This window comes from Delphinapterus leucas, chromosome 1, assembly GCF_059928025.1.
Source record: "Delphinapterus leucas isolate spDelLeu-1000000601 "Yukka" chromosome 1, BTC_Dleu_Yukka2, whole genome shotgun sequence".
Classification (NCBI taxonomy): Eukaryota; Metazoa; Chordata; class Mammalia; order Artiodactyla; family Monodontidae; genus Delphinapterus; species Delphinapterus leucas.
In genome coordinates this window covers 158448022-158474132 of record NC_143129.1, presented here as the reverse complement: position 1 = coordinate 158474132, position 26111 = coordinate 158448022, and the positions used below count along the sequence as shown (strand labels likewise).

At 43.5% G+C, this 26111-nt stretch overlaps 1 protein-coding gene across 1 annotated transcript in view; it reads left to right on the top strand.

Annotated features, from left to right (window-relative positions):
- LOC111175461 (polyadenylate-binding protein 4) overlaps positions 1 to 24232 on the top strand; it is a 36276-nt gene extending 12044 nt beyond the window's left edge. Inside the window, exons 2-4 of the mRNA XM_089913124.1 lie at positions 23524 to 23617; positions 23732 to 23862; positions 24125 to 24232. Coding sequence (XP_089769250.1) covers positions 23524 to 23617; positions 23732 to 23862; positions 24125 to 24214 — 315 coding nt within the window. The 3' untranslated portion in view covers positions 24215 to 24232. The remainder of the gene's footprint in view (positions 1 to 23523; positions 23618 to 23731; positions 23863 to 24124) is intronic.
- The last annotated feature ends 1879 nt before the right edge of the window (positions 24233 to 26111 follow it).

Sequence of the window (26111 nt, the reverse complement as noted above, 5' to 3'; positions counted from 1 at the left end):
TGGCCCATCATTCCAGATATTGGGGGCATCTGGGTGCTGGGTGCAGGGAAGGTGCCTGTGCATTAGGGTTCTGGGGGTGAGTGGTGAAGCCTGAGGGGAGCCAACCCATGGAGAGTGAAGTGCTAAGCTCATTCCTCTCTTCCTGGTAGACAACAGGTAGCTACACTGAGTTTCAAAGGCACTTCTGGATCTGAGTTCCAGCTCCTGCTCTTGGGTGAGCATGTAGGAAGGGAAAGAGCAGACTTCAGGAGGCTTCAGGACAGGTCTGAATGGAATCCCAACTCTGCCCTATACTCTCTACTGGGGCTTCACTGATGCCTGGTGTCCTCCTCTCAGAAGCAGGATTAATCATGGTCCCAGGACCCTCCTACACTGTTGGTGGAAATGTAAATTGGTGTAGCCACTATGGAAAATGCTATGGAGGTTCCTCAAAAAACTAAAAATAAAGTTGCCATATGGTCCTGCAATCCCACTCCTGGGCATATACCCAGACAAAACTATAATTTGAAAAGATCTATGCACCCCTACGTTCATAGAAGCACTGTTTGCAATAGTCAAGACATGGAAACCACCTAAATGTCCATCAACAGAGGAATGGATAAAGAAGAGGTGGCACACACACACACACACACACACGCACACGCGCACACACACACACACAATGGAATAATACTCAGCCATAAAAAAGAATGAAATAATGCCATTTGCAGCAACATGGATGGATGTAGAGATTGTCATACTAAGTGAAGTAAGTCAGAAAGAGAAAGACAAATACCATATGAGATCACCTATATGTGGAATCTAAAATATGACACAAGTGAACTTACATATGAAGCAGAACCAGACTCACAAACATAGAGAACAGACTTGTGGTTGCCAAGGGGAGAGGAGGGAAGGATTGGGAGTTTGGGATTAGCAGGTGCAAAGTATTATATATAGGATGGATAAACAACAAGATCCTACTGTATAGCACAGGGAACTATATTCAGTATCCTCTGATAAACCACAATGGAAAAGAATATGAAAAAGAATGTGTATATATATATATATATATATATATATATATATAACTGAATCACTTTGCTGCACAGTAGAAATTAACACAACATTGTAAATCAACTACACTTCAATAAAATAAAATTTAAAAAAATCCCAGGCTCGTAAGATTTGTTGTCAGGATTAAGTGAGGCGATACATGAAAAAATACAGCATGGTATCAGGCACATAACAGTGGCTCCACAGATGGAGGTTGCTTCCCAGTGCCTAAAGAAAGTTCTAGTTTCTGGATGAGACTAGGGGATGATCAGTCTGGGGCTGTGTGATCCGAGATGGGTCTGCAGCCTCAGTTACCCTCTCTTATTTGCAGACAGAGTCTGGATACTTTGGGCCATCCAACCCTATCAAATGGGGGTAAAGAATCACCAGATCTGGAAGGCAGAGCGGTAGCCTAGGGCCAGAGAAGGGCAGGGCTCGAAGTGACCTGGAGAAAGTCTTACTGTCTCAAAATTGGAAACTCAGGGGTGACTCCTGGGAATCTGCATTTGTGTATCATAAAATTTGAGAATTGCTGACTTGTCCATCTTAGTTATTTTCAGTTCAGGGAAACTGGAGGCCAAAGGAGGAGAAATAAAAGCAGGGTAGTTGGTGCCCTTGGGTGAGGAGCATTGGATGGGAAAGAAAGGGCCCCAAAATAAACCAGCTGTGCATGGGGTGAGGACACAGGGTTTGCCTGCATCCAGGAAGTGTTTTTCCCATTTAAAAAGAACAAATGAAATGCTTCTACAATTTGAATTCTGAAAGGAGAATTTGCAGGTGGGAAGACCTCCAACTAAATCACCAGTTCGCCCTGCCATCCGCCCCCAACGATGGCGAGCACTAATGGGGCTGCAGGACAGGTATGCACTGTGAAGCCTGTGACAGTGGATGAAATATTGAAATACTAAGATACCAGTTGGCAAGTGGCAAGCAGCAACTGCAATAAATAGTACAATTAATTATTTATAAATATGTTATAATATAAGCTCATCTGTTCATTGGATACCCTCATGACCATTGATAAACGGGCCTCTTAAATAGCCACTTCCGAGAAACACCGATGGCATTCTGCTGCTTTGCTCACGTCCCCGTCCACAGCACATGCCACATTGCTCATTCTTTAGGAAGAACTCTGCTCTGTGCTTTAGAGGAATCATCAGTTTATCTTTATCCTCAAATTACTCACTTGTTAGTGATTATAAATAGTTGACCCTTTACTTTGCTTTTATTGTGGCTGTGTTCTAACACTGGTATAAGTAGTAAGTCAGCAGGGTTTTGTTTTCTTAAAAGATCCAGAACCAACTAGTGTGGCACTTGCACCATTCAGAAATGGCCATTATGTTCAGTTCAAATCCAGAGTTGATATTGATCATGGTTGGATCATACAAATGGAAACACGATGACCAATATAGGAAAAGGAATTTATTACGGAATTAGAATTTATTCAATTGTTGGGATTCGTTCAGGGCGGAGTAGGGGAAAGTGTATCTCTGTTCCTCAGTGCCTGGGGCCTCAGTTGGGAAATTTTGACAGCCGAGGGCTAAAGTCATCTGGAGACATCGTCACACTCATGTTGGGTACTTGATGCCGGTGTTGATGGGGATCTCAGCCGGGGCTGCTGGGAGTGGACATGTGACTGAGAACTGGAAGTGATATGCCTCGCTTCCTCATACAGACCTCCCAGGCATGATCCTTTCTCCTCTCCATCTATCAGATGAATGGAGAGGATTTCAAGGACCTAGAAGAAGGCAGAACCCTAAGATGGGGGAAGTCTGGGTCTCTGAATGACCGTATAGAGCAAAGACCTCACCATCCTACATCGGATGGTGACATGAATGAGAAATATATTTCTATTAAGTTCAGCCATTTACATCTGGAGATGTTTGTTCCAGCAGCTAACGTTACTCACCCTAACTAATAACCATCTCTGATCATTTATTGAAGTTCTGAATGACTGGAGATGTTCAGCTGGTGAGATCTGGTGTTGGGAACATCCATGGTGGTTTTTCTCACCATCACAACTGTTACGTAAGCCCTGTTTATAGTCACAGGTTGATCTTGTAGCTTGTATTACTTCAAATGTGTTTGATGGCATTTTAATGATCACATATGCCTTTTTTGACTAATGGTCACAGCTCATTATATTGGCATTTTGTTAGGAAAAAAGAGGGATTCCATTGTCTTTCTATCACCAAGTTTACAAACCACTCATGTCTGGATCCATCTCTTCTGCCCCCATGAAAATGGAAAGTGTTCATCTCCTATCTAAAGGCAGTCCAGTGTACAAAAGCCCTCCACTCTACCAAATCCAATAGCAATTTTATATTCTTGTCCCTCTTAATCCCTTCAACAACTTTCAATGCAGTCGAACAAACTCCTTCTTGAAAAACTTTCCTCATCACCTTCTGTAACACACCTTTCCTGTAACTCACTGGCCTCACCTTGGCCTCGTTTGCAGGCTCTTCAGTTAGGTATCTAATAGGAATCTCAAATCACACACATCCATATTAGAACTCTTGGTTAATCCTGCCATGTCCATGCCTCCCAGACATCCCCATATAAATACATGGCACCACTATTTATCTCGTGGCTCAGACCAGCCACCTAGGAGTCATTCTCTTCACTTCCCTCTAATACCTCCAAACTCTAATCAATCAACAAATCCTATCAAGTCTACCTTCAACTGATATATATTAGAATCAGTTGATTTCTCTCCATCTCTGCTTTTATTACTCTAGTTCCAACAAGCATCATCTTTTACATGGATGATGGCAATAGCCTTGGAATTGGTTTGCTTTCCTATACTCTTGTTCCTATATTGTCTATTCTCCTCACAGAAATGAGAGTGATCTTTTATTTTGGTTTTGGTTTTGGTTTTTTTTGCGGTACGCGGGCCTCTCACTGTTGCGGCCTCTCCCGTTGCGGAACACAGGCTCCGGACGCGCAGGCCCAGCGGCCATGGCTCACGGGCCCAGCCGCTCCGCAGCATGTGGGATCTTCCCGGACCGGGACACGAACCCATGTCCCCTGCATCGGCAGGCGGACTCTCAACCACTGCGCCACCAGGGAAGCCCGAGAGTGATCTTTTAAAAGCCAAAATTGTGCTTTCACTTCCCCTAACATACCAAGTTCTTTCCTGCTTCAGGGCCTTTGCACGTGTGGGTGTCTTTTCCTGGAACATCCTTCACCTGCTTGTTGAACGGCTGACTATTTCTAATCCTTCAGGTTCAGATCTAAATGTCACATCCTCAGAGAGCACTTATCTCCCTGTAGAAATTAGGTTCTCCCTCTCTACTATTCTCTGTCACAGCACCCTGTTTACTTTTTAATAGGACTTGTAATTATATTTTTGTTTACTTGTTTATATTGTTAAGTTGTCAATCTTCATGAGACAGGTGCTGTGGATTGAATTTTATCCTCACAAAATTGATAAGTTGAAATCCTAACGCCCAATATGACGGTATTTGGAGACAGGGTGTTTAGAAAGTAATTAAGATTAAATAAAGTCATAAGGGTGGGACTCTAATCCTTTGATAGGTCTGGTGACCTTAGAAAAGGAAGAGAGAGGGAATTCCCTGGCGACCCAGCGGTTAGGATTCCGCACTTTCACTGCTGAGGGCCCAGGTTCAATCCCTGGTCGGGGAACTAAGATCCCGCAAGTCGCATGGCCAAAGAAAAGAAAAGAAAAGAAAAGGAACAGAGGATCTCTCTCTATCTCCCCGCTCCGCCACAAAATGTACACACAGAAGAAAGTCCACGCAAGAACACAGAAGAAGAGAACACAGAGAAGGTGGCTGTCCAAAAGCCAGGAAGGGAGCCTTCCCCAGGAACTGAACTGGACTTGACCCTCCAGAACTGTGATAAATAAATTTCTGCTCCTTATACCACCCAGTCTGTGCTATTTTGTCATGGCAGCCCGAGCTGACTAAAACAGCAGGCTTACAGAGTAGGCTTGTTTCCACTTTTTCATCCCCTACACTTAGCATAGTAACTGCTACGTGTAGGCAGGTAAAAATTATTTGCTGAACAAATGAATGAGCTGCACACAAGCTTCCCCCTACTTGCACCACTGCTTCAGCTGTCTCTACCACCCCCAGGCCAATCCTCAGATAGCCCACCTGGGCTGCTTTGAGGGAAAGACAGAGCTAAATGTCACACTCATGTCACAGGTATTTGAAGAGCAGCTCTTCCTTTCTCCTGCCCCCTCCCCCACCCTGTCTGAGAGATTCCTGACGGATGACCACACCCCTTCCCTCTGCTTAAGACAGCTCTATCCAGAGCCAAGCTTAACTCATCAAGATTGGCACATGAGATGAAACCTGTTTGCCTTCCCTGGAGTAACAGAAACCAGCTCTGTTGAGAAAACCAGGCCTGTCTGCTTGGTCCTCACTCAGGACTGGGTTAATAGAAAACTGGGTTTGGGGTTTTCCAGGCTTGTTCCTATTTTCTGTGAGTAACCGTGGCCTGCAGTGCAATGACCTGTGAACAGCGGCGAGGAGGCCTGGGTGTTACCCACCCTGCCTCGGGCATGGAGGTCGGTGCTTCTCTTGGGAGCCACCGTGTGGGGAGCTGGGGGCGCTGCAGCAGCCTCCCTAGGACACAGGCCACGCTTGAGGTGCAGAGTGGAGAACTCAGGCCCTGGTCCTGGGTAGAGCTCCGCGGCCTCCCTGTGTGGTCATGGGTGAGGCCGGCTCAAAGCTGCCTCAAAGCTGCCAGAGTTACATCTCCAGCCCAGACCGCTGAAGTCCAGATCCGGAAACCCAACAGCCAAATGTCTCAGAGGCATCTCTCCACTTCTCACCACCTGCACTGCCACCTCCCTTTCTCTCCTGACCCCGCCACGTCCCCACCACGTGTCCATCCCTGCAGTGACCTCCCTGCCTCCGGCCTTGCCCCGCAGTCCATTCTCCTCACAACAGCCAGGAGAAGCTTTGAACACACAAGTCAGATGATGTCACCCTTTTGCTCAGAACCCTCCAGTGACTTCCCAGCCCACGTAAAGGCCAAAGCCCTCCTGTTGGCTACGAGGCCCCCCACCATGGGCTCCTCCCTCCCATCCTCACCTCTGGCCCCATTTCATAGGACTCACCCCACTGTTCAATCTCTTCTGCTACCCTGGCCTGTGTTCGTCAGAGTACTTCAGAGAAACAGAACCAATAGGATCATATTATAACTATGGTGAGAGAGATGGATTTTAAGGAATTGGCTCACACTGTTGTAGGGGCTGGCCATGTCTATAATCTACAGGGCAGGCCAGCAGGCTGGAAATTCAGGCAAGAGCTGATGTTGTAGTCTTGAGTCTGAGGGCTGAAAACTCAAGCAGAAGTTCTGTGTAGTCTGGGGGCAGAATTCCTTCTTCCTCAGGGGCAGCTCAATTTTTGCTCTTAAGGGCTTCAGCTGGTTGAATGAGGTCCCCCCACATTACAGAGGGTCATCTGCTCTACTCAAAGTTGACTGATTTAAGTGTTCATCACATCCCCAAAAATGTCTTCAAAGCAACAGCTAGACTGGTGTTTGACCAAAGAACTGGGCACCATGACTTAGCCATAAAATGAACATCACGGGACTTCCTTGGTGGCACAGTGGTTAAGACTCTGTGCTCCCAATGCAGGAGGCCTGTGTTCGATCCCTGGTCAGGGAACTAGATCCCACATGCATGGCGCAACTGAGAGTCCACAGCTAAGGAGCCTGCCTGCCGCAACTAAGACCCAGTGCAACCAAATAAATAAATTAATTAAAATTAAAAAAAAAAAAGAACATCACATGACCTCTTTGTCATTTCTTGAAGACAGGGTCATCCTTTCTCAGGACCTTTGCCCTTACTATTTTCACTACCCAAATGTTCTGCTCACAGATATCCACATGGCTCCTAGACAACCCCATAGCCCATTTCCTCCCTTTCTTTGGATTTTGCTCAGTGTCACTTATGGAAGCCTTCTTTGATAGCTCCACCTTAAGTTACAAGCCTTCCTCCGGCCCTAGCTCTCGCAGGCCTTCTCTGCTGGCCTTCCCTATGTGGTGATCTCAGGTGAGGCATGTCTCAAAGGTGCAATTTTCTACTGTTACTGTCCAGTCATAAACAATTTTGTCATAGACTAGAAGCTCCTTCGTAAACAGACCTTATTTAACTTGTACACCGGCCAGAGCGTCCGCTGTTATCTCTCTGCTTCAAACTCTCCTTTCTGTACTCTCCCTTGTGAGGCTGGAGCTGGGACTCTGACACCCACATTTCTCCTTTGTGAACTGGCTTCCTGTTAGGCTCTGTCATGAAGGGATGCTACAGGGTGTTTTAAGGGTACCTGGGATTTGATTAATCTGTGTGACACACAGATATGGAATTGACCATCATGAAGGAAGAAATTTGCTCAGTTCCCTAGAAACAGGAGGCATGGCACACCACTCAGGGTCACATGGCGAAGCACCAGGGTGGGTCAGGGGGCAAAAGGGGTGAGGAATAAACATGGGCAAGAGTTTTTATTGTGGTTTTCACTGGAAGGAACAGGCAAGGCAGGGTAAGCAGGCTTAGGGTTGGCTAGTTTGAATAATTTCAGTGGTCTCTGAGGTATAGGGACAGTCCTTAGTTGTCTGGTACCCGGCCTTGGAGTGATTAGGGTGGATGGATAGTGGCCCAGAGTGTGAGAGCTCAACAGAGAAGATGGTTGGGATCATGGGCTCTGGATCAGTTGGTTTGCATATGAAAAGAACGCTCTAAGGCAAGTTGTTTGCCATCTCTAGAGGGGATGTTAGCTAGCCTTGGAAGAAGCAATCCCTCCAAGGTCAGTAAGGCCCCAGAATGCCCAAGCAACAAATAACAGGAAATTAAAAGGTGTGATTAATACATAGGGAGAGAGAACACGCAAGGACGGTGGTAGCAGAAGAAACTTGCTTTTGGTTTCCTATGGGCTCTCTGATGGCTTACACTTTCTGAGTATCACCCCAGGGATGCTTCTAATCCCTGGTAACAGCAGTTCCTTCCTGTAGCAGCAGCTGCATCCAGTCACAATCTCCGTCACTTGCAGAGACAGCTCCATGGCGCTTTTCTCCGAGATACCAGCATGAGCTGGCCAGTGCCCTGTCCCCGAGACGTCTGGTTCTCAGCCCCGTGGGACCCTCTTCCAGGTTCAGAGACACCAACATCATCTAAGCAGTGACTCATCCTTAAGGATGCGAGTTTCAGCTCTGCAGTGCCCCTCCTCTACGCTCAACCGTTTTGATTATTCACACTTCTTCTCTTAGTTCCTTCAACCCTGGGGGTGGTAGCTGCTTCCTCCAATTGCTATGTCTATGATAAATTGGTGTATTTTTTATTGCTCTTTTACTTACCTCATTAACAACTGTATATCTAGTTTGCAATGATTTATAATCAGTTCTCTCTGTTCAAATAACTAGTGGGGTTCTGTCTCCCCGTTGGACCCTAGCTGATTGAGAAATTGGTACCAGAAGAGGAATTTTTTGACAATGCTTTGGTTGTGTTCTTGGAGTTGAACTCAGTGCTGACCTCCCTGACGATGGGAAATACTAGCAATCCATGGTGTGCAGTGGCTTCTTGATGGATCAAATTTTCACCTGTGGTTGATTGTGATGAAGTGCCCTATTGAAAGGGCTATTTGACAGAGTGGCTGTTTCACTTGGTCTTAGGGCACTAATAAGAACTACAAGGACTATGGTGTGGGATGAATACTTCTGAATGCCCTAGAGTGCCTACAGAGAGGGAATGACAAGCTCAAATGAATAATCAGTTGGGATTAAGGCTGAATTTGAGGAGTAATTAACATGTTTTAGAAATGGATGGTATGACTGTCACTCAAAGATGATTTGATTATACAATGATTATTGCAACTTTGCATCTCGTCATTCAGGGTAGAGAATTAGATGTCTTCGTTTGAATGAAGGACAGTTGTAACTTGTTAGAAAGAAAAATAGAGTGTTTTTAATTTTCTTAAGGAAGTTAAAATACGTGAAGAAGGTACATAGGGATGCTGAATAGCCAAAGGGACGGATTGTGCCATTAAATAATCTGTTTTCTGTTGGCTCCAACCCACCCTTCTATACTCTACATTGTGATGCTGGGGCAGGGACCAGAGTAACCATATTTCTGCTTTGCCAAAAGCAGGTTCCTCTTAGGCATTATGAATAGGTGGTACGTGACGGGGCTACAAGATTGGAGGAGGAAGAAGGAACTGGTTTCTTCCCTTGGGCTTCCTGAACTTGTGAACATCCTCCAGCAATGCTTCTTCACCCTGGCCGCAACACTTCCTTCCTGGGGAGGATGCTGAATCTAGTTTGCAGTATTTCCAACACTTGCGTACCAACCTTATTGTGCTTCACCCAGAAAATCCAGCAACAGCTGAACAGTCCCCCCTCCTCAGAAATCTGAGTTTCAGCTCAGCAGGGCCACTCCGCTAAGCTTGAGTTTTAATAATTTAAATATCTTCCATTTGTTCTCCCAGCCTAAGGGGCAGTAGATGCTTCCTTAATTGCTGCCTCCAAGATACCTTACTGTTCTTTTCTTGCATTGTCAGCTAACCGGTTAATAACTTTATACCTAGGTAACAATTCTTTATATTAAAATCTCTGCTCAGGGTTTCCCTGGTGGCGCAGTGGTTGAGAGCCCACCTGCTGATGCAGAGGACACGGGTTCGTGCCCCGGTCCGGGAAGATCCCACATGCCGCAGAGCGGCTGGGCCCGTGAGCCACGGCCGCTGAGCCTGCGCGTCCGGAGCCTGTGCTCCGCAACGGGAGAGGCCACAACAGTGAGAGGCCCGCGTACCGCAAAAAAAAAAAAAAAAAAAAAATCTCTGCTCAAATAACCAGTGTAATTTCTATCTCTTGATCAGACTCTTCCTGACACACACACACATTTCAAAGTGTCTTTCAAATGGAGAATAGTGCCTGACATTGTAGGCACTCAAAAAAGTATTTGTTGAACTAACGGCAATAGCACTTAGTGAGTTCTTACCACCTCAGGCTTTGTTCGAAGTGCCCTACATGTATCATTTCATCATCAAAATAATCTCATGAGATAGGGACTCTAATTCCTAATAAAAAAATAAATACTGATACGTGGTCAGTGGTTAAACTGACTGTACTGCTGGGTAAGGCAGGGAAGCTTGATCTAGTGCAGAAGTTAGACCATGTAAGATTGGGTCTTCAGATGAAATGTTAGCAAACGACTCAGGATGATCAGCTAAAGCATAGAGGGTGTACTCTCAGGTAGGGAATCTACAAGGAAAAACAGGGCTCATGAAGACTGACTCCCAGTCCAAAGACAAGGATGGGCTTCTAAGAGCGAAAGGCACTGTACAATATAAGGAGAGGTGACTGGCTGGTTAAATGAATCTTTAGCTTGTCGGCACAGGACTGTTTGGCTTGTAATGAAGCAGAGCCCCAATTCCATTTGTGGCTTTTAAGGACTTTATTGACCCAGTAGGTCCAGTAGGTTGAGTCCAAGTAGTACATCTGAAACACAGATCACAAACGTAACAAGTTCATCATCAGGCTGGCTTTTTTTTTTTTTTTTTTTTTGTGGTACGCAGGCCTCTCACTGTTGTGGCCTCTCCCGTTGCAGAGCACAGGCTCCGGACGCGCAGGCTCAGCGGCCATGGCTCACGGGCCCAGCTGCTCTGCGGCATGTGGGATCTTCCCGGACCGGGGCACGAACCCGTGTCCCCTGCATCGGCAGATGGACTCTCAACCACTGCGCCACCAGGGAAGCCCCAGGCTGGCTTTTGTGTTTGTTGTTGATTTGTTTTCTGCTGATTCTGATCAGTTCTCCAAGAGGGATGCATTTTGGTTCCTTCTTTTGGGACCCTGATTGATTGTTTTCTTGCATTTTATTAGCAATACAGGCTCGAGTCATGCAGTATACTGCATATGCTCAAGACTCAGCAAAAATTTCCTTTTATCACCTCATTTTTACTGATAAGGAACCTGAGCCACAGAGCAAGTAAATAACTTTCCCTTGGTCACACAGCTGGCAATAGAGCCAGAGGTTGGTAGGGGTGCTAGGTGCCTTACTCTTCATGGGACTCAATTTCCTGATGCCATTATGCTCCGCAGGTACTCACTGAGGCCCAGCCTCCCTAGTCAAGCAGACTGACTTTAGAATTGTTAAGAGTTGGTACATTTAACCAGTTTGATATACTGTTTCTATTGGGAAGAGAGAGAGAGAGAGAGAGGGAAGGAGGGAGGGAGGGAGGAAAGGAAAGAGAAAGAGAGAGAGAGAATGAAAGAGAGAGAATGAGAATATAGTGTGGTTAAGAGTATGGATTTTAGTGGGAAATAGATCGAGGTTAAAATCCCAGATCTGCTTTATGCTGCTTAAAACTGCTGTAAAATAAGCAAATCACCTAGTTTTTCTAAGGCTTAGTTTCCTCATCTGTAAAGTGAGGGAAATAATACATAGCAAGAAGGGCACTCAGTTTAATCTATTTTTAGGTAATGGTTTTTAGAACAGTCCTACCAATTTATGATCTATGACTGCCCTCTAGAGGTAAAATTAAAACATTGTCTCCATAACCATGCTAAATACAATCCCTGAAAGCCTCTTTCTTCCCAAATTGTCCAGCCAAAAAGCAGTAGTTTCTGCAAATCAAATTGCCCAATAACAACTGGTCTTTAGTGACTCCAATATTTTTGAACTGAAATATCAGACTTCCTTGAAGAGAAACAGGAAGGCTTGGCCCAGTTGCGTAATGCAGGGCAGAATGGCCCCAAAGAATTAATTGCATGAAAAATAAGTTACCCGCCACCACCAATAACACACACGCACACACACACACACACACACACACACACACACACACACACGGCATGAAAGCCAGCTGGCTTCACAAACAAGTTTTCCACACTTTAAAGAAACAAATTATCCCTATCTTATGCCAACTATTTCAAATACACTGCTTCCCAACGCCCCGCCAAAAAAAAACCCCACAAAAAAACCTGGAAAATCTGAACAGTTTATTACGGTAAAATGGTTCACTATCCTCATCTTAAACTTTTTGGGGTTTGGAAGTTTAGAAAGATGATGCAGTGTGTAACTTGTGTATAAACACCCTCAGCACAGATGGGACCAGTCCCCTACAATTAAATATGTTAATATCTCTGCCATAAAACATACTAAGTGGGACAAATAAAAACTGTAAATAGCCTCACAGATCAAGTTTAGTGGCCAGGTGAGTTTGCTGAAAATGTACCCCCTTCCCCCAAAGAAAACCTGTTGCTAGTTTTCAGAACTTTTTGAATTATGGAATTGCAGATAAGAATTGTAGACTTATATAACTGATGTCAAACCAATCTGGGATGCTAGTATGAGAAAAGAAAATTTAGCCCAAACTCATGAATATATTTGCAAAAATCCTAAAATAAAATGCTAACAAATAGAATCTGGCAACTTACAAAAAATCATATATCATGACTACTAGAATGGAAGGTGCAGTACCACCACTGTGATTATGGGTTCAAGTTGGTGATCAGACCCATGAGACACAAATAGATTTTTTTTTTTTTTTTTTTGCGGTATGCGGGCCTCTCACTGTTGTGGCCTCTCCTGTTGCGGAGCACAGGCTCCAGACGCACAGGCCCAGCGGCCATGGCTCATGGGCCCAGCCGCTCCACAGCATGTGGGATCTTCCTGGACTGGGGCACAAACCTGTGACCCCTGCATCGGCAGGCAGACTCTCAACCACTGCGCCACCAGGGAAGCCCACAAATAGATTTTAAAAAAATATTGATTTATTTATTTGGCCACACTGGGTCTTAGTTGTGGCACATGGAACCCTCGTTGCTGCGTGCAGGATCTTCATTGCAGCATGCGGAATTTTTAGTTGCGGCATGCGGGATCTAATTCCCTGACCAGGGATGGAATCCGGGCCTCCTGCATTGGGAGCATGGAGTCTTAACCACTGGGCCACCAGGGAAGTCCCACAAATAGATTTTAATCTAGAATACAAAGCAGGATATATGGCAGATGCCATTTTCATCTTCCTGGGAGGCCCAGCAGTTACCCAAGTACACAGATTCTTTTGTCACTTACCCACAGGTCATGTACAGGAGAGCCAAGGTGTGTGAGGGTCACCTTGACTTATAGAAGCTGAAGCCTCTATTTCCCACCAATAATTTACACCATTTTGGATGTGTAAGCCCATTGACAACCCCACAAAATTTAAGCACACAACAAAGGAAGTGTACACTATAACCCCCTTTTATCTTAACTCTACTGTTTCTAAGGAAACATTATTGTGGAAGACCAAGTTCAGTGTCAGGCAGGCTTGCATCAGCCCAGGTCCGATATTAATTTTCACTTTACTCACAGAAAGATAAGTTAACATTAGGAAATCTATCACTGTGATTTGCTAATTAACTGATAAAGGAGAAAATCAGATGATCCTTTCAAAAACTCAAAAATACCGCTCAACAAAATGAAACAGAGATTCCTTATAAAAATGCTTAGCAAATTGAGAATAGAAGGGAACTTTTAAAAGGTATCTACCCCAAACCTAACCTTTATACTTAAGATGAAAGTTTGGAAGCATTTCCATTGAGTCAGGAACAAAGGAAGATTGCTCACTGTCACCTTACTAATCACCACTATCCCGACTTCCTAGCCAATGTAATAAGTGAAATAAATACAAGGGATAAGAATTAGGAAGAGACAACACTGTTTCTATTTTCAGGTTATATTACTGTCAATTTAGGAAATCTACAGAAAAACTATTTGAACTAATAAAAGAGTTTGGCAGGGCTACTAGATATAAGATCAACATACAAAAATCAACAGATTACCATACTGATTGTAATAGGAATAAGAAACTAGAAGATGTGATAGGCAAAAAGTTACCATTCACAATGTCATTTAAAATGATCATGTATCTAGGGATATATCTTTAAAAAAACATGCTAGACATTTACAGAGGAAAATACAAAGTATTTCCGAGTTATAAAACAAATATTTTTTAAATGGAGAGATATAACATGCTTATGCATGGGAATACTATCATAAAGATGTCACTTCTCCCTTAAAATAAATCTACAAATTCAATTCATTCCAGTAAAAATGTATGAGGATTTTTCATGTAATTTGATAGGTGGATTCTAAAATTCAGATGAGGGCTTCCCTGGTGGCGCAGTGGTTAAGAATCCGCCTGCCAATGCAGGGGACACGGGTTCGAGCCCTGGCCCAGGAAGATTCCACATGCTGCAAAGCAACTAAGCCCCTGCACGGCAACTACTGAGCCTGTGCTCTAGAGTCTGCAACCCACAACTACTGAGCCCGTGTGCTGCAACTACTGAAGCCCACGCACCTAGAGCCCGTGTGCTTTAGGTGTGTTGTCCGCAACAAGAGAAGCCACTGCAATGAGAAGCCCGCGCACCGCAATGAAGAGTAGCCCCGCTCGCCGCAACTAGGGAAAGCCTGTGCGTGCAACAAAGACCCAACGCAGCCAAAAATAAACATAAAAATAAATTAATTAAATAATTTTAAAAATAAAATAAAATTCATACAAAAGAGTAAACACCCAAGAATATACAAGGTAATTCTGAAAAAAGAACAAGATACAAGATATAAAAATTTATCATTAAACTATAGATATTAAATAGGATAGAATTAATTCAGGATCATTCTAAAGGGGTAGAGAGCCCAGATACAGACCAAAAACACTGGAGACGATATATGACAGAAAGGGCACAATCAATCCTACAGGATGATAGAATGGGGGCATTGGACCGTGTTAATAAATAACATAAGAACTATAATATAGGAAAAATCAGCTTTCCATCTGGAAAATCTCTGTAGATCAACAGGAAGAAAACAACCTAATGGGGAAAAAAAACCCTAATGATATGTTCTAGCAAATCTCAACATAGGAAAACACCATGGCCATCCTCAGCATCATTAATACTCAGATAAATACAAATCAAAGCCACACTGAGATACCACTTCACACCAACTAGGTTGGCTATAATAAAAAAGACATACAATAACAAGTGTTGGCGAGGACGTGAGAAACTGGACCCCTCATACATTAATGGTGGGAATGTAAAATGGTTCAATTGCTTTGGAAACAGCAAAAATGTCCTTTATTGTCTCTCTCTCTTTTTTTTTTTTTTTTTTGCGTTACACGGGCCTCTCCCGTTGCGGAGCGCAGGCTCCGGACGCGCAGGCTCAGTGGCCATGGCTCACGGGCCCAGCCGCTCCGTGGTATGTGGGATCTTCCCGGACCGGGGTACAAACCCGTGTCCCCTGCATCGGCAGGCGGACTCTCAACCACTGCGCCACCAGGGAAGCCCTATTGTCTCATTTTTATAGATGAGGAACCTGAGCCACAGAACAGTGAAACAATCTGCCCTTGGTCACACAGCTGGTAAGTGATACAACCAGACTTAGACAGAGTTCCTCTAAAAGCTGAATGCAGAGTTACCATATGACCCAGCAATTCTATTCCTAGGTATATGCCCCAAAGAATTGAAAATGTAAGTCCACACAAAACGTGTACAAGAATGTTCATAAAAGTATTATTCATAATAGCCCACAGTCCATCAACTGACGAGTGGATAAATAAAATGTGGTATATTCATATAGCAGATTATTATGCAGTAAAAGGAAATGAAGTACAGACACATGCTACAGCATGGAGGACCCTTGAAAGAATTATGCACGTGAAAGAAGCCAATCACAAAAGACTACATATTATGCGATTCCACTTATATAAAATATCCAGCATAGGCAAATCCACAGAGTCAGAAAGTCAATCAGTGGTTGCCAGGGGCTGGGGGGCAGGGGTAACAGGGAGTGACTGGTATGGAGCATCTTAGGGGGAGGGATGAAAATGTTCTAGAATTAGATAGTGATGATGATTGCACACCTTTGTGAATGTACCAGAAAACACTGATTGAGCACTTTAAGGTGGTGAATTTTATGGTACATGAATTATGTCTCAATAAAGAACATGTTAAGCACCTTTCAAGCAAAACGAAACAAAAACAAAAAACAGAATTGACCAAACTCACTACAGATGTCTGTCAGAAAATCCTGCCCAAGCATCTGATTTGCCACATCTGCCCAAGCCCTCCTCCTCCCCTGCTGGCCCTCCGCAGGCTCCTATTCATTCTCCTCTTCCTCTGCTCGCCCTCACCTGTCCACTTCCATGATGTCAGCTCCACAGGCTCCCGAATTTCGGTCTCCATCTCACACTCAGCACACCCCTAACCAGCATCCATCCTTACTCCTGCACACCTGTTCCTTTACCACAGGAAAGAACACCGCCAGCCACCTAGTCATCAAGGCAAAAGCCGGGGAGTCGTCCTAGTGACCTCCCAGCCCCTTCTGTCCCACCTCCTGGCTCATTTGTCTCCACCTCTGCAGCCTCTGGCTTACTTCAGGTTGCATTGTCTCTTGCCTGCAAACAGACAAGAGGCAGAGAGCAGAACTGTATACACATCATTCCCTCACCTCCATCTCACCAATTCATTCACCACTCTGCAACCTGAGTGATTTTCTAAAAGACAAATCTAACCCTGTTACCTCCCAGTTTAGAACATAGCCTATTCTTGACCAATAACGGCTAACAATGATTGTGATTCACTTGTTGCCATTTGCTAAGCATTTTGTATGAATTATTTAATGCTGCAACAACCGTATGAGGTAGAAATGATTATTATTACTCCTCCATTATGGATAAGAAAACCAAAGCTGATTTTTCTGTACCTGTTGAATGTGATTAATGTTAAAACAACTTTATTGAGGTGTAATTTACATATCATGAAATATGCCCATTGTAAGTGTGTACTTGGATAATTTTTAGTAAACTTACAGTTTGACAACTCTGTAAGTCACAACCCAGTTTTAGCACATTTCCATCATCCCCAAAAGTTCCCTTGTGCCCATTTTCAGTCAGTCCCTTCTTCCACCCCCAGGGCCAGGCAAACAGCTGATCTACTTTCAGTGACTATAAATTTGCTTTTTATGGACATGTTATAAAAATGAATTCATACAATATGTAGCCTTTTGTGATTGTGTTTACATTGTGTTTTTGAAGTTCACCTATGTTGTAGCATGTAAGTTTTATCCTTTTATATAGCTGAATAGCATTCCATTGTATGGGTATACTATCGTTTGTTTATCCATTCACCAGTTGATATTCAATGGATTCCACTTTTTAGCTATTTATGAACAATGGTCCTATGAACACTTCATGTGCAAATCTTTGTGTAGACATATGTTTTTACTTCTCTTGGATAGATACCTAGGAGGGGAATTGCTGGGTCATAAATAGGGTTTAAATTTTAGTAGCTGCCAAACTCTTCAAAGTGGTTGTACCATTTTACATTCCCATCAGAAATGTATGAGGACTCCAATTTCTTCACACCCTCACCAACATTTGTTATTATCTTTTTTTATAGCCATTCTAGTGACTGTGTAGTGGTATCTTATTTTTGTTTTAATTTGTGTATATCAAATGATTAATGATCTTGGGCATCTTTTCATGTGCTCGTTAGCTCTTTGTACCTTCATATCTTCTTTGGTGAAATGTCTACTCAAATTTTTGCCTATTTTTAAATTAGATAATATATTTTCTTATTATTGAGTTGTAGGAGTACATTATATATTCAGGATATATATCCTTTATCAATCATTGAGAGTGAGGTATTGAAAAGCCAAAACTATAATTGTTTATTTCTCTTTTCAATTCTATCAGTTTTTGCTTCATGTATTTTGGGACTTCTTTGTTAGGTATGTATAGATTTATAGTTGTTACATCTCCCTGATGTCTTGACTCTTTTATCATTATAAATATTCCTCTCATTGCCAGTAACATTTCTGACATTAACACAGCCACTTCAGCTCTGTTAGAGTTACAATTTGCATGGTCTCTTTCCATCCCTTTACTTTCTACCTGCCTGTGTCTTTGAATCTGATTTGTGTCTCTCATAGATAGCATATAATTGAATCTTGCTTTTTTTTTTTTTTTTGAATCTTGCTTTAAAAAAAAAAAATCCAATCTGACAATCTCTACTTTTTGATTGAATTGTTTAGTCTATTCACTTTTAGTGTAGTTATTCATATGGCTGGCTTTATGCCTGTCATTTTGCTATTTATTTTCTATATTTATCCTGTTTTCTTTTGTTTCTCTTCCCTCTTTGACTGCCTACTTTTGTGCTAAAATATTTTTTAGAGTACCATTTAAATTTATTTGTTGATCTTTTTTAAATGGTATTTTATTGAGTCATCCAAATTCACTCAAGAACTTCAGCCATTTTACTTACTCAAACTATATTTGTAAGTAGAGTGGTTGCTCTGGGGACTGCAGTATTCATCCTGACTTACTATAATCTTCTTTAGGTTAATATTAGCTTAAAAACGGTTAAATATAGCAACTTTGCTCCAATATAGCTTCATTTCATACCCCCTCCTTTGTGTTATTATTGTTACATGTATTACATCTATATATGTTATAAACCCAACATACAGTGTTATAATTAGTGATTCATAAAATCTTATATCGTTTAAAGAAATTAACAGGAGAAAAGAGAATATATATTTGTACAGTTTTTTAAAATTAATTAATTTTTGGCTGCATTGGGTCTTCGTCACTGCACGTGGGCTTTCTCTAGTTGCGGCGAGGAGGGCTACTGTTTGTTGCGGTGCACGTGCTTCTCATTGTGGTGGCTTCTCTTTTTGCAGAGCACGGGCTCTAGGTGCGCATGCTTCAGTAGTTGTGACATGAGGGCTCAGTAGTTGTGGCAAATGGTCTTAGTTGCTCTGCAGCATGTGGGATCTTCCCGGACCAGGGATGGAACCTGCGTCCTCTGCGTTGGCAGGCGGATTCTTAATCACCGCGCCACCAGGGAAGTCCCTGTACGGTTCTTTTTTTAAAAAATAAATTTGTTTATTTATTTATTTTTGGCTGCATTGGGTCTTCGTTGCTGCGTGCAGGCTTTCTTTAGTTGCGGTGAGCACGGGTTTCTCACTGCAGTGGCTTCTCTTGTTGTGGAGCACGGGCTCTAGGTACGCGGGCTTCAGTAGTTGTGGCATGTGGGCTCAGTAGTTGGGCTCGCGGGCTCTAGAGCGCAGGCTCAGTAGTTGTGGCAGACGGGCTTAATTGCTCTGTGGCATGTGGGATCTTCCTGGACCAGGGCTCGAATCCGTGTCCCCTGCATTGGCAGGCGGATTCTTAACCAATGTGCCAGCAGGGAAGTCCCTGGTTATACTTACCCACATATGTCACTTTTCTGGTGCTCTCCATTTCCTTCTGTAGAGTCAAGTTACCACTGGTGTTATTTCCTTTCACTGTGAAGGACTTTATTTATATTTCATGTAAGTCAGGTCTGCTAGCAATGAATTCTCTCAGTCTTTGTTTATCTGGGAAAGTTTTTATTTCATCTTCATTTATTTTTTTAAATTCAATTTACTTAAACTAAAAAAATAATCCATTTGTGAAGGATAATTTTTTTGGACATAGAAACTTTTGTGAACAGGGTTTTTTGTTTTTTTTTTCTTTCAGCGTCTTGATTATGTTATTCAAATGCCTTCTGGCCTCTGTTGTTTCTGTTGAGAAAAGGCTTGTCAGAACTGTACTTAAGAGTTCTTTTTTTATTTTTTGGCTGCACTGTTTGCGGGGTCTTAATTCCCTGACCAGGGATCGAACCCAGCTCCTCAGCAGTGAAAGCACCAAGTCCTAACCACTGGACCACCAGGTAATTCCCCTTTTTTACTTTTTATTTTGGCCGAGAACCTACTTGTGAGTTCTGATGTGCTGTTTTTCTCTTGCTGCTTTCAAAATTTTCTGTGTTTTAGGCTTTCAACAGTTTGATGATAATGTGTCCAAATGTGGATTTCTTTATGTTTATCCTACTTGGAGTTCTTTGGATCTGTAAATGAATGTTTTTCCTTAAAATTAGGACATTTTTTGGCCATTATTTCTTCAAATATTTTTTCTTTCCCTCTCTCTCTCTTTTTTTCTTTCTGAATTGCTGGGTCATATGGTAATTTTATGTTTAACTTTTTGAAGAAGCACAAAACTGTTTCCAGAGTGGCTGCGCCATTTTACATTCCACCAAGAATGTATGAGGCTTCCAGTTTCTCCACATATTTGCTACTTGTTTTCACTTCTTTTTTCAATCATAGCCATCCTAGTGGGTATGAAGTGGTAACTCATTGTGGTTTTGATTTGTATTTCCCTAATGACTGATGACATAATGACATTGATTTTTTTTAGCTTTATTGAAATATAACTGACCTATAACATTGTGTAAGTCCTAGGTCTACAACGTCTTGATTTAGTACACTTATATATTGCAAAATTATTACCACCATAGTTAACTAATACCTCCATCATGTCACATAATTACCATTTCTTTTCTGTTGTGAAAACATTTAAGATCTACTTTTGGGACTTCCCTGGTGGTCCAGTGGTAAAGAATCTGCCTTACAATCCAGGGGACGCTGGATCGATCCCTGGTCAGGGAACTAAGATCCCACATGCTGTGGGGCAACTAAGCCCGCGCAGCACGACTACTGAGCTCGCGCGCCTCAACTAGAGAGAGAAAACCGGCACGACACAGCTAGAGAGAAGCCCGTGCGCCACAACAAAGAGCCCGGTTCCACAATGAGAGATCCCACATGTCTCAATGAAGATGCTGCAACTAAGACCCGACACAGCCAAAAATAAAATAAATAAATAATAAATCTTTTAAAAAATCTACTCTCTTAGTAATCTTCAAGTATATAATACAATATTATTAACAATGAATCTTCAGAACTTATTCACCTTATAACTGGAAGTTTATACCCTTTGAACAATATCTCCCCATTTCCTCCACCCCCTCATCCCCTGAAAACCACCAATCTATGTTCTGTTTCTACGAGTTCAGCTTTTTTAGGTTCCACATGTAAGTGCTATAATGACATTGATCTTGTCATGAACTTTTGATCATTTGTATCTCTTCTTTGGAGAAAAGTCCTTTGCCCATTTGTTAATAGGGTTGTTTGCCTTTTTGTTGTTGGGTTTTAAGAGTGCTTTTCACATTCTGGACAGGAGACTCATCACCTATATCATTTGCAAGCATATTCTCCCATTCTGTGGGTTATCATTTCACTCTCCTGATATTGTCCTTTGATGCACAATAATTTTTAATTTTGATGAAGTCTAATTTACCTATTTTTCTTCTGTTTCTTATACTTTTGGTGTCTTATCTAAGAAACGATTGCCAAATCCAAGGGACAATTTTTTTTTTGGACACTATCAATTGTATATTTTTTATTGAAATATAGTTGATTTACAATGTTGTATTAGTTTCTGGTATATAGCAAAGTGATTCATATATATATATATTTTTTTATTCTTTTCCATTATAGGTTATTACCAGATACTGAATATACAGTATAATATTCCCTGTACTATACAGTAGGGCCTTGTCGTTTATTTTATATGTAGTAGTTTGTATCTGCTAATCCCAAACTCTTAATTTATCCCCCCCACTTTCCCCTTTGGTAACCATAAGTTTGTTTTCTTTTTTTTGCGGTACGTGGGCCTCTCACTGTTGTGGCCTCTCCCGTTGCGGAGCACAGGCTCCGGACGCGCAGGCTCAGCGGCCATGGCTCACGGGCCTAGCCACTCCACAGCATGTGGCATCTTTCCGGACCGGGGCACAAACCTGCATCCCCTGCATCGGCAGGCGGACTCTCAACCACTGCGCCACCAGGGAAGCCCATAAGTTTGTTTTCTATATCTGTGAGTCTCTTTCTGTTTCATAAATAAGATCATTTGTATCATATTTTAGGTTCCACATAACAAGTGATATCATATGGTATTTGTCTTTGTCTGACTTACCTCACTTAGTATGATAATCTCTAGGTCCATCCATGTTGCTGCAGATGGCATTATTTCATTCTTTTTTATAGCTGAGTAGTATTCCATTGTATATATACTTGTATATATCTATATACTGCATCTTCTTTATCCATACATCTGTCGATGAACATTTAGGTTATTTCCATGTCTTGGCTATTGTAAATAGTGCTGCTATGAGCATTGACTCCAGTGTTATGAGATGATATTGAAAGGAAGGAAAAGTGGCCACAAGCTCTAGGTTCTGGCATACCTGGACATCTGCTGCCAGTGAAGAAAAAAGTCCATAGCTAGCAGAGAGAATGTTTTAACTTCTAGCCCTTCAAACAGTCTCCATGGTATAAACACTGACTCAAAGGAAGACTCCTGGAGAGTGTGGTTGCCAAGAATGGTGGGATCTAAGTTGGCTTTTTCTTTTCCTTAGGGGTTCCCACTGCACCTGAGCCACCACTCATGCCTGGGCTCCTCCTTGGGCTTTTGCTCCACGGAAATGCACCCAGTGTCAGCAGCCCACATCCCATGCTTCATTCATCAGATATTAAAACTCCACTAAATGCCAAGGAATTGTGAGTGGGATGGCGTGACAGTGGTAAACAAACTGACATAGACTCTGCTCTCAAAATGCTCCTTCTGTAGTAGGAGAAAGGGGATTTTAAAAAGTAGATACAAAGAAAAATTAAATACAACTTGTGCTAAATGTGAGCACAGTGTCTAACTACTCCCTTCAGAAATGCAGGAGAGAAACGGATGTGGCCCACTGTCTCATTCACTTCACCTACCTAACGCTCTCTAAATATGGGAGTTCCAAGATGTAATGCCCTGTTGAAAAGATACGAAGCCTTTCTTTTTTTTACACCTTTCCTTTGGATTTATTCTTCTTCACAAGTGAAGCAAGTACTATTAGAATTCTTTTAATTGGGCTCAAACATTGCAATGCATGAATCCTTTCTATAGCCTGCAAGGTCCTGCTTCTATGCCCCAGATCATCACTGACCCCACAGAAGCATCTAGACATTGATGTCTAGAAACATCTCATGTTTCTATAGAGCGTTTTATGAGAGAGGGCGTATGGTATATAATAATTATAACTGGTCTGAAATGCATGCCCTTGGGCCCAGTACTTTCTGGGAGTCCCTCCAAAGGAAATAACGGGGTCTTTAGAAAAAAGCTGTACTGCTAAAGATAGTTACTATAACTTTGTATGTTCAATAAACAAATTCAATACTCAGTTTTTATTTTGCTAATGTGAGCAAATGACTTGACCTCATTGGGCATTATGGGTAAAATTGGGTGATAATCTCTACCTGAAAAAGTTTATGAGGACTAAATATCTGAGGAAATAGCTGCCTAGCACTAGGCCTGACACAGAGCAGGTGTGTCCTCTATGGGTTCACTTCACCTCCCCTTTCTGACTGTACTGCATTGTATTACATACCTGAATAGGTACACAGGAATCTATATAGGTTTTATATTCCCACCACTCCCCTCTCAGTGGACTGAATTTGCCCAGGGACCTCTCGTCCTCCTCTCCTGGCATGCTGAATGGTAGCATTCAGGTGTTGAATGGTTGGACTGTCCTAACCTCGACCACTGTCAAGTGTCCTTTCCCTGGTGCTAGCCCGCCGCCTCTCCTGGTTCCCAGGCACCCCAGCCTGCGGTCCACGTGCAGGGGCAGGAGCCGCTGGCCGCCTCCATGCTGGCCGCAGCACCCCTGCAGGAACAGAAACAGATGCTGGGTGAGTGACCCACGTGCTTGCAGAAGAGGGGGCCAGAGCTGCTACTGACCTGGACACCAGCGTCCCTTCTCTACTGGGATGCCACTGGGTTTTTCACGGAATACCTTCCCACAGGTGAACGTTTGTTCCCGCTCATCCAGACGATGCACTCAAACCTGGCTGGGAAGATTACGGGGATGCTGCTGGAGATTGACAACTCGGAGCTGCTGCACATGCTGGAGTCCCCCGAGTCTCTCCGCTCCAAGGTGAGCAGATTCCCAGACCCCCACGGCTTCCGCTCACTCGGGTCAGGAGGACACGGGTGGCCTTGGACACCCAGGGGCAGCAGAGAGAAGGGTCTGCTGCCCCTGTGACCTCCTCGTGCCTCGCCTGTGACCTGAGGGCTGCTGGCGCGTGGGTATCTGGGAAAGCGGTCAGCACCAGGAGAGGCCACCGCTGGGCCTGGGTGCCAGGGAGGGGCGGAGGGGCTCTCCTCAGGTGTCACTGACCACCTGGAGCTTCTCACAGGTGGATGAAGCTGTGGCGGTCCTACAGGCTCATCATGCCAAGAAAGAAGCTGCCCAGAAGGTGGGCGCTGTTGCTGCTGCTACCTCTTAGACAAGGACAACCCGTATGTTTGGCTCTTTCATTTCCTGCGATGGCTTTGATTTACAATCATCCTAAAAAGGCAGAAGGAGGAGGGAACGGAGAGAGCGCTGCTTCTGTTACTGCTTATCCTGCCCCCTTATCCTGTTACCTTTGTGCCTTATCTGTCATCTGAAGTTAGAGAAAGGAGGGGATAAGCTGTGAATTACAAAGGGCAAACAACAGTTTCCACTGTGGTTTTCTTCTGACACCAATCAATTCTACAATTCTCTGACAACAGCGGGGACCCACCATTTCAATTCAGTTCTGATACCACGGACCCCACAGGTTAAGGGCTCAGTCCCACAAGACTGCCCCTACTTCAGACACCAGCCACAAATGGGGTCCCTATGCTACCCACACTTATGCTCAGCCAACTACCAATTTGGGTTCCCATGAACTGCACCCCCCCCCAGGTTTGAAAATTTGCAAGAATAACTCACAGAACTCAGGAAAGAGGTATACTTATGATTATAGATTATTATAAAGGACACAACTCAGGAAGAGTCAAATGGAAGAGAATAATAGGGCCAGGTGTCAGAGGAAGGAGATGCGGAGCTTCTTTGCCCTCTCCAGGCACACCACCCTCCCAGCACAGCCATGTGTTCACCAGCCCAGAAGCTCCCCGAACAAACCGCATTTAGAATTTTTACATGTGCTTTCACTATCTAGGCATGATTGATTAAATCATTGGCCATTGGTGATTGAACACAATTTCCATCCCTTTTCCCCTCCCTGAAGGTCAGGGGTTGGAGCTGAAAAGTTCCAACCCTCTAATCATGTGGTTGGTTCCTCTGCTGAGCAGCCCCCATCTGGAAGCTATCTAGGGGCCTGTGATGGATAATTTTATGTATCTACTAGACTATGTCATAAGGTGCCCAGATATTGGCTAAACATTGTTTCTGAGTGTGTCTGGGAGGGTGTTTCTAGATGAGATTAGCAGTTGAATAAGTGGACCCAGTAATGCTATTGCCCTCTGTAATGTGGGTGGGCCTCATCCAGTCCATGGAGGGCCTGAACAGAACAAAAGGTGGGGGAGAGGAGAATTAGCCCTTTCATCTGCCTAAATGACTGAGCTGGGACATCTCAATTCACCTCTTCCTGCCCTTGAACTGGGATTTATACAATTGGCTCCCCTGGTTCTCATAATAAATCTCTCCATATGTATCTATATGATGTATATATATATTTCTCCTATTGGTTCTATTTCTCTGAAGATTCCTAACTAATACAGGACCCCACTATGCGTCACCACCTTAGGGTAAACTCAGGTATGGTCAAAAGGGTTCATTATGAATTTAAAAAGGCCCTCTTAGGGCTTCCCTGGTGGTGCAGTGGTTGAAAATCCGTCTGCCAAGGCAGGGGACACGGGTTCGAGCCCTGGTCCAGGAAGATCCCACATGCTGCGGAGCAACAAAACCCGTGCGACACAGCTACTGAGCCTGAGCTCCAGAGCCCGTGAGCCACAACTACTGAACCTGTGTGCCACAACTACTGAAGCCCGCGTGCCTAGAGCCCGTGCTCCACAACAAGGGAAGCCACTGCAATGAGAAGACCGCGCACCGCAACAAAGAGTAGTCCCCGCTCACCACAACTAGAGGAAGTCCGTGAGCAGCAATGAAGACCCAACACAGCCAAAAATAAATAAATAAATAAATTTATTAACAACAACAAAAAGGTCCTCCTGTCATTCAGGAAATTTCAGGGGTTTTAGGGGCTTGGTGCTAGGTACTGGGGACAAAGACCAAATATATATATATATATATTATACCATATCCACATAAAGGACACCTGGTCAGGTTCCCCTGAAGAGTGACCTGTTGGTCTGGAGTAGTGACAGTTTCACAAGGGGATCTTGTAATCAGATCTC